Source organism: Mastigoproctus giganteus, chromosome 9 (genome assembly GCF_048544385.1).
Source record: "Mastigoproctus giganteus isolate SK-2022 chromosome 9, ASM4854438v1, whole genome shotgun sequence".
In the NCBI taxonomy this organism is placed as follows: domain Eukaryota; kingdom Metazoa; phylum Arthropoda; class Arachnida; order Uropygi; family Thelyphonidae; genus Mastigoproctus; species Mastigoproctus giganteus.
Window position 1 is genome coordinate 230,281,227 of NC_143583.1, and position 16,245 is coordinate 230,297,471.

Below are 16,245 nucleotides of genomic sequence, written 5' to 3' on the forward strand. Positions count from 1 at the left end.
GATAAGTTCTTTGAATGCGTCCCATTTTGAATTTGCTGTTGGTAACATCATCAGTTGGTCCCACTGTATAGAATTTAAATACTGTCTCAGTCCATCGTAGTCGCCTTTACGAAAGCAATAACCGTTCCCTTCCCCCTAATGGTAGTTACCTCTTTGAGTAAATCCCACTTCAGCACAACGTGATCACTGCCACCTAGTGGTTCATTTACCTGCAGATTCTTAATGCATGAAGAATCACTACTGATAATCAAATCAAGAGTATTGCCCCCTCTAGTTGCCTCCCGAACATGCTGATGTAGAAAACAATCATCCAATAAATCCACAAAAGCCTTTCTAGTGTGTGAGTGACCAGCCCCCAAATTCCAGTCAATATCTGGGAAATTAAAATCCCCCATTATAAGACTCTCTGATTTACTGGCCCACTCCACCTCCCCGTACAGTTTCTTATTATGCTCATCAGAGTCATTAGGCCTATAGCACACTCCTACTCTCAATTTTGATCTCCCAATGCTTATGTCCCACCAAACTGACTCGACACTGCACTGTCCAGCAATGTCGACTGGATTCACTTCCTTGGATTTTATGTATTTCTTAACTAATAGCATAACCCCTCCTCCCTTCCTATCCTGTCTATCCTTTCTGTAGACACTGTACTCCCCAAATTCCAGTTCTGCATTCCTTATATCTGTGTGACACCACGTCTCTGAAATCCCCACGATATCTGGCTTTGATGTTTTGAGCAATACCTCAAATTCATCAAATTTATTTACTAAACTCCTAGCATTGGTGTACACGCAAGTATACATGCACCTGTTCTTTTTCTTAGCTACCCTAACACAACCCATGTGTTTGCTTGTACCCCAATGATTCCCCACAGTCTCTGAAATATCGTGCATCTTATTTTCCAGGCTGCGGCTCATTCCAATAGAAGCAGTGCAAGAATCACTTTCACCTCTGCCTGTGGCTACTGTTAATCTATTAGTCCTTGTATCCCCCCAATCTAGCAGTTTTCCGACCCACCTAACACTGCCTCAATAGCATCAGCAAACATTCTTGCACCCTTTCTATTTAAGTGTATCCCATCCCTGTAGAAGCAGTCTCTCCTGTTAACAAGTACAGTCCAGGTACAGAGAGGCTTAAGTGCTGCAAATTGGAGTGGCTGGAGACTAGGCACCTGCGAGGTGATCTAATTGAGGTGTATAAGGCCTTGAATGGGTTGTGCACGCTGAATTCTGATGGGATTCTTTCACTTGTTTAGATTACGAACATAAGGGGGCATAAATTCAAATTGAGGAAAGACAGCTGTAGAATAGATGTGCGGAAATTTGCCTTTAGCCACCTTGTGGTTAATTGCTGGAACAAACTTCCATCTGTCACTGTGGAAGTTGATAGCTTAAATAAATTTAAGGAGGAACTGGACAAACATTTATAGGTTGCGTGAATTTTTTTTTTTTTTTTTTTTGGCTGATACTACATAAGCTCATACACTTGCTTTCTTGCATCACATGCCACAATTACTATTATTACTATAACCTTCCTTTTAACGTTTACATGAATAAAGCTTTTTGTTTTTCTTAGCATTTTTTACCTGAGACATCTCATAATTTGCCTTTTAGTTGCCTAACCTTCCTTGTGACTAGATTAGACTAGTTTGTCTACTGTATCATCTGATAATTTATATGCACCCCATGCATTTTTTTATTTTGCCACACATCTCATCTGGGCATGTGATGTATATTTAGGTCTAAGCCCTGAACAGTGTTTCTTAATTGGTATAAAAAGCCTAATAGCTTCTATGATTGCTTTCTATTTAGAATTTACTGTTGGTAACTTCATCAGTTCCCATTGTATGGAATTTAAAAAATGTCTAAAACTGTTGTTGTCACCTTTACAAAAAAATAACCCTTTCCTTTGCCCACAACAGTAGTTATATCTTTAAATAAATCCCAAAACAATATATTGGTGATCACTGCCACATATTGAAGCTGTCATCTGCAGATTCTTAATCTGTGATGGGCAGTGGCATAGCTAGGATTTCTTGTCAGCAGGTACATTCACAAAAAAAAAGGTGCCAATAATCTAATACTAAAAAGTGCCACAATACCCTATTTTGCTGTTAGGGAGTACAATGTACCTGCTGACCCTACCCTGGCTATGCCAGTGGTGTTGGGTTGCTTCTGATAATTATATCAAGAGTATTGCTTTCTCTTGTTGGTTCTCTAACATGCTGGTGTAGCAAACAATCATCCAATAATGTTGCTACTGTGTTTGACCAACCAACAACGTACAGTGAATATCTGGAAAGTTGAGGTCCCCATTGATAAGACATTCTGAGTTACTGGCCTACTCTGTATGTCTGTACAGTCATTTATTATACTATCACCGTCATTAGGCCTATAACACACATATACTTATTCTCATTTTTGTTTTTCCACTGTTATGTTACACCAAATTGACTCAACATTGCACTGGCCACAGATGTCCACTGAATGCACTACCTGAGATTTTATATGCTTCTTAACAAAGGCATAATTCTTCCCCCCCTCCTGTCTTTTCTGAAACATTGTACTTATGTCTATTGACTAGAGCTGTGAAGCAAAGATCACAGACTAGCGAGAGTGCTGTGACTCTGGGGGGAGAAACGAAGGGAGCGATTTTCCATCGCATCAGTCTCAAAAAATGCACGAAATGTGAAATGTTTGCCGACCTTTCTAAAACAGGACATGATCCAGCCAAGGAGGATGCCTTTGTGTTTGCTAGGTGTCTAGAATGTCAAGAAATTAGGCACCAACTAAGCATTCTGATGGGTGTCTGAGAGCTTGAGGTGTAGGGTAAATGCCCTTGAAAAAATTAATATTAAGAGCCCATCAAGCTCTCAGCTGCCCAGCTCAACAACAGAGCTCATTCCTGTGCATCAGGAACAGGTGCATGTATACTTTCATGTACACCAATGCTAGGAGTATAGTTAATAAATTTGATGAGCTTGAAGTGCTAGTCAAGACATCAAAGGCAGATATTGTTGGGATATCAGAGACGTGGTTTCACACAGACACGAGCAGTGCAGAATTGGAATTTGGGATGTACAATGTGCACAGAAAGGATAAACAGAACAGGAAGGGAGGAGGGGTTATGCTGTTAGTTAAGAAACACACAGAATCTAAAGAAGTGCATCCAATTGATGTTGGTGGACAATATTCAGTCTGTTTGGTGTGAAAGGAAAGGAAAAATGAGAGTAGGTGTGTTTTATAGGCCTAATGAATCTGAGTATAATGAGAAATTGTGCAGAGAAATAGTGTGCACCAGTAAATCAGAATGACTTATAATGGGGGATTTTAACTTTCCAGATATTGACTGCAATTTGTGGTTTGGTCACTCGCACACTAGCAAGACTTTGTGGATTTATTGGATGACTGTTTTCTACAGCAACATGTTCGAGAGGCAACCAGAGGGAGTAATACTCTTGATTTGATTATCAGCAGTGATTATTCATGCATTAAGAATTTGCAGATAAAGGAACCACTGGGTGACAGTGATCACAATGTACTGATGTGGGAATTACTTAAAGATGTAACTACCATCAAGGCTAAAGAGGGCTTTTGCTTTCGTAAAGGTGACTACAGGGGTCTCAGACAGTTTTTAAATTTTGTACAGTGGTATCAACTGATGATGTTTATTATTATTATTATTATTATTATTAGCCATATGGTGCTAGGAAGCCTGAGGCTTATGCTGCACCAGCCAAAAAAAAAATAATTTTTGAATTACCCTGAGAGAGAGAGAGAGAGAGAGAGAGAGAGAGAGAGAGAGAGAGAGAGAGAGAGAGAGAGAGAAGTAGAAAGGAATCACCAAGAAAGAGAAGAATGATGATATCCAGCTCAGGACCCTGGGTGTGCCAAGCCCATACTCACTAGATGTGAGCCCCTGTTACCAATGTTGAGTTCTAAATGGGAAGCCTTCAGGGATTTATTTTGGAGACTACTAGGCTTTTCATTCCAACTAAGAAATACTGTTCAAGGTTTAGGCCTAAATGGATGTCAGATGAATTAATGAGGCTTGTGGCAGAAAAGAAGAATAAGAAAGCAGAAAAGTATGGGATGCATATAAAGTATCAGGTGACACAGAAACCTATGGCAGGTATAAACTAGTCTGTAATCAAGTTTCAAAGGTGATTAGGCAGGCGAAGGCAGATTAGAAGAAATCTTTGGTAAACGATGCAAAGAAAAACAGCAAAGAGTTCTTTACTTATGTAAACTCTAGAAGGAAAGGTATGAATCAGATTGGACCACTTAACATAGATGGGTTGACTATTGATGATGATGTTCAGGTAGCTGATAAGCTGAATGAATATGTTGCATCTACATTCACACATGAGGAGTCATGTGTCATTCAATGAGGGGGAGTGCCAGAAGTTTAACAAATGCTAACAGGGAGCTAAATGATTTTGTAAGAACTGAGAGCAAAGCTGAAGAGAAATTGTTGAAGACAAAACAGAAGGAAGGCACCTGGGGTGGATGGGATCTAACCAGTTATATTAAAGGAGGCAGCAAAGGAAGTAAGCAAGCCCTTAACCATAATTATGAGAGCTTCCTTGGGCTCAGGGGAGGTCTCCATGGACTGGAGGTGTGAAAATGTATCACCAATTAACAAAGGGGTTTCAAAAAGTGACACAAATAATTACAGACCTGTTAGTTTAACTTGTGTTCTAGGGAGTAATATAATGTAATCACTCCTTAAAGAAGCATTGCAGGATCATCTAGACAAGACTGCAGTAATAGTTAAGACACAATATGGGTTTGTTAAAGGGAGGTATTGTCTGACCAGTTTGATTGGATGCTATGATGTAGTCACAAAGGAGCTGAATGCCAAAAATAATTTTGATATCATATACAGTGAAACTTCTCCTAACGGACACCTCTCTCTAACAGGCATCTCTCTATAACGGACATTTTTAAATTCCCCAACTCTCCTCTATTGGTTTTAACGTGTTTTCAGCTTTTGTGTAGTGGACAGGCAATCTGCACTGTTTCATTTAAATTAGCACTTAATTTGATCTCCCCATAACGAACAGCGGGCGATCTCACGGCCCTTTTTCTAGGAACTTCCATGTATTTCCTCAATCGTGTGTTTATTTTCTATTTTCGATTCTCTGAATTTTATCAAGTTTTACGTCGCGGTTCTAAACCCTTTTTCAAGAATTTTAAGGCACGTGTAAAACTTCTGATGAATTCAGTGTGTGCAGGGGGGGGGGATTTGGTCGGCCTTTCGTCTTTTGAGTTTGAGTTTTCAGTTTTGTTCAGTGTCGTGTGAAGTGCACAATGTCTTCTCGTGTAAACATTTAACTTTAAAAGATAAAGTTGAACTCAGTAATGCGTATGGTCGGCAAAAAAATAGTGTTTGCAATCTCGCTGCAAAATTCAAAATCGGGAAGACGCAGGTAAGCGACATCCTAAAGAAAAAAAATGAACTGCTCAAACAATTTTGGCAACACGGAAATGATCAGGTTCAAAAATCATTCCCGAAAACTGTTGGACCTCAAATTGACAATGTTACATATGAGTGGTTTTGTCGCGCACATGCTAAAAAAATTCCCATTCATGGGCCTATTATTAGGGTAAAGGCTTTGGAAGTTGCGAAATCTATGGGAGTAAATGAGTTCAAAGCTTCTGTGGAATGGCTAGACAAGTTAAAAACTCAGCATAAAATTTCTTGGAAAACCGTAAGTGGTGAAGGTGGATCTGTTGATACTGGGGTTGTAACAGAGTAGACCATCAAATTGGAAGATTTATGTCTTGATTTTGAAGCTAAGGATATTTACAACTGTGACGAAACAGGGTTGTTGTTTAAAGCTCTTCCTGAAAAAACAATGAGTCTAAAAAACGAAAAGTGCCAGGGCAGAAAAATTTCTAAGGAACGCTTGACTGTACTATTGTGTACAAATATGCTGGGAGACTTTGAACAACCTCTTGTTATAGGAAAACCACAAAATCCTCGTTGTTTCAAAGGCATAAAGTTGAATCTTTTGAATGTTGACTGGAAGTCTAATAAAAAAGCGTGGATGACACAAGATATCATGAGCGAATGGATAAGTCACTTTAACCAAAACATGATTCGTCAAAACAGAAAAATTATTCTTTTCATGGATAATGCTGCATCTCACCCGCACATTGAATTGTCCAACATTCAAATCATTTTTCTGCCACCAAACACAACTGCAGAGTGTCAGCCCTTGGATCAAGGGATAATAAAAAATTTTAAACTTCACTACAGAAAACGTGTTTTAAGACATCTCATTGCAAACATGAACGATGTAACATGTGCGAGTGACCTTGCAAACATGAATGATGTAACATGTGCGAGCGAAGAAAATCAGCATCCTAGATGCGATTCAATGGATTTCCTCTTCAGTAAACGCAATTAGAAAACAAACTGTCTTGAACTGTTTTGTAAAGTCTGGCTTCTCAAATGCAAAAATGGAAGTTGTGAACAGCAATGTGGAGCAACAAGAAGAACAAGAACTTCAACATCTATTGATAATGTAGATACTTCAGCTACAAGTGACCCTGGCTACAAAGATATAGACTCGAACCTCACTACAGAAGATGGTGCTCTAGATATCAACGACATTATCATCGATATTGTTCAAGAAGTTCCTCATGAGGATGAAGAAATGGAAGGAGGTCATTCTGTTGAAGAACATATTAACGACGAACCACTGATGAAAATGGAAGAAGCGCTCATACAAATAAATCGTTTAAAAATGTTTTTCGCCACTGAAGAAGATACTGAAGGACTTTCGATGGTTTCTTCACTCCAAACAAATGTTGAAAACAAAATTATCAACCGGAAGAAGGTGCAGAAGAAAATAAGCGATTATGTATGTATTTTTCTTAAGATAAAGTCATAATATGCATAGCACAATTGTATGTATATTATTTACAAAAATATTGTACAAAATCTGTATATAATTTAATTTTACATTAAACGTTTGACAATTTTTCTTTATCTCTTTTGTATGTAATTGTATATTATTTACAAAAATATTGTTCAAAATCTGTATATATTTTAATTTAATTTTACATTAAACATTTAACGATTTTTCTTTCTTTCTTTTTTTTTTTTCTTCCTCAGACTTCTTGTTAGCGGACACTTCTCTCTAACGGACAAATTCTCGTTCCCCATGGCTGTCCGTTAAAGGGAAGTTTCAATGTACTTGGATTTCAGGAAGGCCTTTGATAGTGTTGCACATGGAAGACTTCTGTACAAATTGGGAGATATGGCATCAAGGGTAAGTTGCTACAATGTTAAAGGGATGGTTGAGTGGGAGATGACAGAGAGTGGTAATCAATGGACACAGCTCTTCATGGACAAATGTTATTAGTGGATTTCCCCAAGGTCTGGTGTTGGGCCTATTGTTCTTTTGTATATTCATCAATGATATCGATGAAGGTATATCAGGATTAATGTCCAAGTTTTCAGATGATACAAAGGTTGGCAGGGTTGTTAACGACTATAAAGACAGTATGCTACTCCAACTGGATCTAGATAAGTTGAAAATGGGTTGACAAAGTGGCAACTGAAGTTTAAAATTGACAAATGCAAAGTACTACATATGGGTAGCAGTAACCCAAGAGAAACATACCAACATTGTGGTACAACACTCAGGGAAGTGGAAAGTGAAAAAGACCTGGGGGGGGGGGTAATTGTGCAGTCAAATGTGAAGTTTGCTGAGCAGTGCAGACGGGCAGCCAGGGCAGGTCATGTAGTGTTGTCAGTGATATATAGAAATTTTGCTACAGGGAGGTGATTATCCCATTGTACAAGGCAATGGTCAGGCCACACCTAGAGTACTGTGTACAGATCTGGAAGCCTCATTTTAGGAAGGATGTAGAGTTGCTAGAACGAGTACAAAGAAGGACAACAAGATTGGTGAGGGGAACAAATGGGTGCTCTTTTCAAGTTCTGCAAATTGCAGTGCCTGGAGAGTAGGCACCTGCGAGGTGATCTGATTGAGGTGTATAAGGCCTTGAATGGTTTGAGCAAGCTGAATGCTGATGGGATTCTTCCTCTTGCTTAGATTAAGACCCTGAGGGGGCATGGATTCAAATTGAGGAAAAACAGTTGTAGAATAGATGTGTGGAAATTTGCCTTTAGCCAGCAGGTGGCTGATTGGCGGATCAGATTCCATCTTTTGTTGTGGAAGTTGATAGCCTTAAAAAATTTTAGGGTGAGCTTGACAGGATTTGGAATGAATGGAGGGGCGGATTTGGCTGATACTCCATAAGCTAGCATTGTATGCCTCTACTAATGTTAATGCTAATATTTCTTGCATTGTATGCCTCTACTAATGTTAATGCTAATATATCTTCATCAGTATCATTAAAAAATACAAAAAATGGACCAACACTGAAACCTGGGAGACTTGACTAATAACATTAGTCCACAATAAGCAGTGTCCATTGATTACCACTCTTCTCCAACTCAACCATATCTTTATCCCTAGCAGCAACTTACCCTTAATACCACACTGCTCCAATTTGTACAGCAGTCATCCATGTGCAACACTATCAAAATCCTTCTTAAGATCCAAATATATGATACAAAAATTATTCTTTTCATCTAGTTCCTTTGTGATCCAATTAAATTGTTCAGACAAGAACAAACCCATGCTGTGTCTGAACTATGACTGAAGTCTTGTCTAGATGATCCTGCAGTGCTTCTATAACCAGTGCCTCCATTAATTTCCCATGAACAGAAGTTAAACTGAAAGGTCTGTAATTACTTGTGTCACCCTTTGATCTTCCTTTCTGAATTGGGTTCACATTTGCACATCTGCAGTCCATGGGTACCTCCCCTGAGTCCAAGGAAGTTCTCATAGTTATGGCCAAGGGTTTGCTTACTTCCTTTGCTGCCTCCTTTAATATAACTGGATAGATTCCATCCACCCCCAGATGCCTTTTTATGTTTATTTTCAACAATTTTTGCTCCACTTTGCTCTCAGTTATTACAAAATTATTTAACTCACTACCAGAGTTTACTACACCTATGGCAGTCTCCTCTCTGAATAACTCCTTATGTATAAATGTTGATGCAAAATACTCATTGAGTTTGTTAGCTACCAAATCAACAGTTGAACTGTCGATATCAAGTGGACCAATCTGATTCTTCCCCATCCTGATTATTATTAGCCACGTGGTGCAGGAAAGCCGGAGGCTTATGCTGCACCAGCGAAAAAAAAAAAAAAAAAAAAAATTTCTGAATTTACCCCAAGAGAGAGATTGGGAATCACCAAGAAAAAGAAGAATGATGATATCCAGCTCAGGACCCTGGGTGTGCCAAGACCATACTTACCAGATGTGAGTTCCCTGGTCCTTCTAGAGTTTACATAAGTAAAGAACTGCTTGCTGTTTTTCTTTGCATCTTTTGCCAAAGATTTCTCGAAATCTGCCTTCGCCTGCTTAACCTCCTTTGTGACTTGATTAGAGACCCTTTATATCTACCATAGGCTTCTGTGTCACCTGTTATGTTATATGTATTCCATGCATTTTCTTCTTTGTGACTTGTCTCATTAGTTCATCTGACCCATTTAGGCCTAAACCTTGAACAATATTTCTTAGCTGGTATGAAAAGCCTAGTAGCTTCCAAGATTAATATTTTGAATGCATCCCATTTAGAATTTGCTGTTGGTAACATCACCAGTTGGTCCCACCGTATAGAATTTGAAGACTCTCTTGTCACTACCATAGTCACCTTTACGAAAGAAAAAAGCCTTCTCTTTACCCTTGATGGTAGTTATTCTTTGAGTAAATCTCACATCAGCAAACTGTGAATTTAAAAGATGTTCCAGAAGTTAAATATTCACAAGTGAATATTACCATAATAGTTGCTATCATAGGATTCTTAGAATCTAATTTTACTACTAATGAAATGAATTTACTACTAATCTATTCAACTGCAGGAGTTGTAAATGAAAATTAACTGATGTAAGATGGAATATTTTGTGACTAAGAATCATTTTGAATGGTGTTATATCTTGAGTGCAGTAGCAGATGCTCTTTAAATAGACCGGGGTTCAAGCCCCTGACTGCTAAATACGGTCGATCTACCAACACACCCTGGACTAGAGTGGCAGATTATGGTCCATTTCCCTCAGTATAAATTGTTGAGGAGGCTTCCATCCTGCAGATTTGTTCCAGAATGGAAACTAAAACTAGAGTAGCAATTTAGTACACTGTTTGTTGTGTTGGCAGATTGCTCAGGGTTACATGTTATATTTTAAACTATGATAAAAGACTTGGATTATTTATCAAATTCTTACTGTAGTAGAAAAATATTCTTGCCGATTAGAAATATACAGAAACTATATATGGTGATATCAAAAATGAATACTGAAGTTGAAATAATCGTCTTTTGTTTGAATAAGCTGTGTATTCTTTTAACTTGTACATAACTTGCTTTATATAAATAAACTTTTATTTTTATTTTTAAGAGAAATGGTCTTGTTATTTATCAGAAAATAGGCAATACAGAAAATTGAAACCGTAGGATATCATAGCCCACGTTAGTTTTAAATAAGTGAGGAAGTCCAAAGACCTGCCCTATACAAAAAGCTTTACAGGGGCAAATATTTACAAAAAATACCATTTCATGGAATTTCTTATGTTAAAAGGAGTGCAGTTGGTTGTCTTAATTTGGTTAGTACGACTGCATACAATGACAAAAACACATTTTTTTTTTTTTTTTTTTTTTAGACTACAGTAATAATGTAATACACATTTAAAACAAAATTACCAGAATTAAATCAGTTTTTCAATAAAAGTGCTTGTTTAATAGTTTGCATTTTAGTCTTTTTGTATCTGTATAAAAGATAATGCTCTTTAAATAGACCGGGGTTCAAGCCCCTGACTGCTAAATACGGTTGATCTGCCAACCCGCACTGGACCAGCGTTGCAGATTATGGTCCATTTCCATAATCTGCCAGTAATAAAATTACTGAATTCCAAGAATTCAGTAATTTTATTTTTTGTAGTAAGCTTGTAATTTGGGTGTTACAGTTGCACCCTTTGACAAGTCGTACCATAATGAAAATCAAAAGAAAAGCAAAAGGAAAAATTATTCACGAATAATGCTCAAACCAGATAATCTGCACACAGAAAACCGGGAGTTTACTTAATGGGTATATATATATATATATATGTTATTTTTTTTATTTACTGTCTGTAGAAAGTATTCTGTCTGATTTAATGTTACACTTTTATCAGAAAAGATTTGTCAAAGGAAATATGTGGATTATGAAAACCAGGCTGAGATTTTCAGCAATTTCTTGCTTCGTTCCAACAAGTATTGCTCACTATTCTCTAGTATTGGATGTAAAAGATTAATTTTAATTGAGGTAGGCTTTCTTTTTTAACATAAAAAAATTTGGTCTATAAATTTTTATTTGTTAAATTTTAAAAATAAAAAGTTATTTTGTAGCCACTTGTGTATTAATTTACAATTTTCTCATTATAGCAATAACAAATCTGTGCTTTGAGACTGAATCAGTTGGTGCCTCCATAGCCAGGTGGGCAGGAGTAACAGTGCATAGCACACGCTTCTTGATTAGACAGGGGTTTGAGCCCATGACCATCAAATATGGAGGATGCGGAAAGGTCAGGGAATGACCACCGTATATCCCCGGAGCAATATGGCCTTAGTTGCTAATGCACCTAAAAACCAAATAACAAAAAAAAAAAAAACAAAAAAAAACTGAATCAGTTTCACTTGATACATGTTTTCCTCCTGACTGGATTGCACCTAGCACACACAGTTGTGTATGTGTGTGTGTGTGTTTTTAACTTCACCTTCCACCCAGCACACACTTAGGTAATTCACATAAGGTTGAGTTAAAATAAACAGTATCAAATGTTAATGGAATGGCAATGCCAGTGATTCCAACAGATCACTTCTTTTCCTTGTAATATATTTATTTTTATGTATTAAATTTGGATCAGAATTCCTAAATGTATGAGAATGGGAAAGAACTGGGATTCTGGGATTTTTTTATGGCATGTCAATAAATCATATTAATTTTTCAATATTATATAGCCTTCTCAATCTCCCTCCAACCCTCCCAAATGAATGAGGGATATCTGAATAGTTTCTGGTGCACAATATATGTGGATGTAAAAGTGTTTATGGTGCACAATATCTGGTGCACAATATATTAGTTATGGCCAATGATATAAGGCAGCAAGTTTATCGTCAGGAAAAAAAAAACAACCTACTCACATCAGCTATCCATCTTCTCTAAAAATGTCTGATCCTTCTTTAAATTTGTTCAGTTGTTTTTATCCATGACACTAGATGGGAGTTTGTTCCAGTAATCAATTACTCTTAGGCTGAATGCAACTTTTAACTTATTGTGAGTTGCCCTAAATTGTTCACAATGTGTGAGTAATTAGGCAGTGATGTACAAATACATGTGTGAGCAGGAACAAATTTTGAACCTTGCCGAGTAGACTTGATGCATTTCTCAAAAATTATTATTTTTTTTAAAAATTTTTTGTTTAAAATTAATAGTTCAGTTATTATTTGTATTTATTTAACTAACTTAATAGTAGGTGTAATTGTTTTTTATTTGGCTTTTGAAATTGTTTAAGAAATAAAAGGTGAAGTGGGAAAGAATTCTGCTGCCAGTATTCATTTAATGAATATAAGAATAACAACTCTATTTAGTATTAAGCTGTGTAATTCTGAGGAGTATAAATAATGTGAGTTTTTTTTAGAAGTTGTTATTAAGTCTATAAATTATTAATTTTTAACAATATAAACATGACTTTATCACATAGTACATTGATGGTTCAACTGTTGATGATCCTGCTCAGGTGGCTAACAAACTAAATGAGTGTTTTGCATCTACATTCACACATGAGAAGTTATTCAGGAAGGGGAATGCCAGAGGTGAAGTAAACTCTGGCAGTGAGCTAGATGATTTTGTAATAACTGAGAGGAAAGTGGAGGAAACATTGTTGAGGATAAACATAAAAAAAAGGCACCCGGGGTGGATGGGATCTATCCAGTTATATTAAAGGAGGCAGCAAAGGATGTAAGCAAACCCTTAGCCATAATTATGAGAGCTTCTTTGGACTCAGGGGAGGTACCATTAGACTGGAGATTTACAAATGTGACCCCAATTCACAAAGGAGGATCAAAGGCTGACACAAATAATTATAGACCTGTGAGTTTAACTTCTGTTCCAGGAAAATTAATGGAGGCACTGGTTAAAGAAACACTGCAGAATCATCTAGACAAGACTTCAGTTATAGCTCGGACACAGCACGGTTTTGTTAAGGGAAAGTCTTGCCTGACCAATTTGATTGGATATTATGATGCAGTCACAAAAGAACTGGATGCAGGGAATAACTTTGATATTATATATTTGGATCTTAGAAAGGCTTTTGATACTGTTGCACATGGAAGACTGTTACACAAATTGGAGCAGTGTGGCATTGGAGGCAAATTGCTGCTATGGATAAAGGGATGGTTGAGGGGGAGAAGACAGAGAGTGGTAATCAATGGACACTGCTCAATGTGGACTAATGTTATTAGTGGAGTTCCTCAGGGTTCAGTGTTGGGTCCATTGTTGTTTTCTGTATTCAATATAAATGATATTGATGATGGTATATCAAGCTTAATGTCCAAGTTTGCAGATGATACAAAAGTTGGCAGGGTTGTTAAGGACACTACTGACAGTATGCTGCTGCAACAGGATCTGGAAAGGTTGAGCAGATGGGCTGAGAGGTGACAAATGAAGTTTAACCTTGACAAATGTAAAGTACTACATATGGGAAACAGTAACCCCAGAGTGACGTATCAACTCTGTGGTACTACACAGTGGGAGAGAATATTGAAATAATTACACTCAAACACCAGCCAAGCGGTTAAAATTTTACTATAAAATATAATAAAATAAAATATAAAATAATATAAATATGATAGAAATATCGGTTAAACTAGACTATTACAATAAATACAATAAAATAGGTTAGAACAATTAATAACAATGCTAAAATCCGTTAAAATATACTAAAATACCGAAGCGTTCAGAGACCGCTGTCTCCTTCCTCAACAGTGTACTGTTACTGGCACGACACATCCTTAAGTAACAGGTCGATGGCACTCAAACACGTGATTCACCAGGCACATAGTTGGCATTTCCCACTTGCGCACCGGAAACGGAAGTGGCTCGGTAGCATGCCATACAAAATCGATCATCACGTTTGAGGACAACCACCTCAAACAGGGGGTGTAAACCCCCTGTTTGAGGCGGTTGACGTGATGGCAGTTGACCTGTCTCAGACGTGATGAATGGTTTGTGAGCATGCTCAATGGTTTGAATGGTTTGAGCATGCTCAGTGCTGATGGGATTCTTCCTCTTGCTCAGAATAATCACCTGAGAGGGCATAAATTCAAATTGAGGAAAGACAAATGTAGGATAGATGTGTGGAAATTTGCCTTTAGCCAGTGGGTAGTTGGTTGGTGGAACAGACTTCCATCTCTTGTTGTGGAAGTTGATAGCCTAAATAAATTTAAGGCTCAGCTGGACAGGTATTTCGAACGACGGTTGACGTGATGACATGACATGATGGCGGTTGACCTGTCTCAGATGTGATGACAACTGCCTCAAACAGGCACATGGCATACTCCTGAGTCACTTCCATTTCCGGTGCGCAAGTGGGAAATGCCGACTATGTGATTGGTGAATCATGTGTTTGAGTGCCATGGGCCTGTTACTTAAGGCTGTGTCATGCCAGTAATAGTACAGGTTTAGGAAGGAGACAGCGGTCTCCGATATTTTAGTATATTTTAACGATTTTAGCATTGATTTTAATTGTTTTAACCTATTTTATTGTATTTATTGTAATAGTCTAGTTTAACCGATATTTGTATCATATTTATTTTATTTTATATTTTATTTTATTATATTTTATAGTAAAATTTTAACCGCTTGGCTGGTGTTTGAGTGTAATTATTTCAATATGGAATTACCCAGTTCCATAGGCCTTTTTGAAGATATAGTGGTAGAGAATGAAAAGGGCCTGGGGGTAATTGTGTAGGCAGATATGAAGTTTTCTGAGCAGTGCAGACAGGCTGCAAGAGTAGCTCATGGTGTCTTGTCAATGATATACAGGAATTTTTCTAGCAGGGATAAGGAGGTGATTATTCCCTTGTATAAGGCAATGGTCAGGCCACACCTTGAGTACTGTATACAAGTCTGGAGGCCTCATTTCTAGAAGGATGTAGAGCTCTCTGTACTCGGAACGAGTACAGAGAAGGGCAACAAGATTAGTGAATGGAACAAAAAGTCGCTCTTTTGAAGAAAGGCTTAAGTTTTGCAAATTACAGTGTCTAGAGACTAGGCACCTGCAAGGTGATCTGATAGAGGTGTATAAAGCCTTGAATGGTTTGAGCATGCTCAATGCTGATGGAATTCTTCCTCTTGCTCATATAAATCACCTGAGAGGGCATAAATTCAAATTGAGGAAAGACAGATGTAGGATAGATATGTGGAAATTTGCCTTTAGACAGTGGGTAGTTGGAACAGACTTCCATCTCTTGTTGTGGAAGTTGATAAAGGCTCAGCTGGACAGGTATTTCGAACGAATGGAGGGGTGAAATGGGAGTGGTTTTTTTTTTTTTTTTTTTTGTTGCTGCTGCATAAGCTTGCTTTCTTGCATCATATGCCTCTACTAATGCTAATACTTAAAGTAACAAAAGCATAGTATATTCTGCTGTTGCGTAACCTGGGAATAGGGCAGTGTTATTATTCTCATGTCTCATAGTTTTATGTGTTACTTTTAAATTAAATTTAGACTAAAATCATGTATCAGACTACAGCAGAAAGCAAAAAGCTCAAAGTAGTGAGAATACTTTGGCTACGATTAGAATTGCTGATAGAAGTTCTTTTACAAATCAGGACTTTTTACAGTGCTTTTCATGTTTGCTTTGTCATTTGGCAGTACCATGTATCATTTTTGCACATTATTTTTACACATGGTACTACCAAAGAATATATATATCTGTGCATTTTTGATGTAAAGTGCGTGAGGAAATTAGGTGCAAATTTAGTGTTCTGATGGGCATATAGGGTTGGAAGAACAGGATTGATATCCTCAAAGGGAGAAACTCAGCTGGCCAGCTCAATGGTTAGAACTCGTGCATCGAACAAGACAGCAACATCCTCAGTGGCAGAGAGTTCTGAAACCT

General features: G+C 37.6%; 1 protein-coding gene across 1 annotated transcript in view; it reads left to right on the forward strand.

The window, feature by feature from the left end:
* The window catches only part of Rad17 (Rad17 checkpoint clamp loader component), a 382,411-nt gene that overhangs the window by 78,686 nt on the left and 287,480 nt on the right, over window positions 1–16,245 (forward strand). The window contains exon 5 of the mRNA XM_090380952.1: window positions 11,259–11,389. Within this exon, the coding sequence (XP_090237078.1) occupies window positions 11,259–11,389 (131 nt within the window). The remainder of the gene's footprint in view (window positions 1–11,258; window positions 11,390–16,245) is intronic.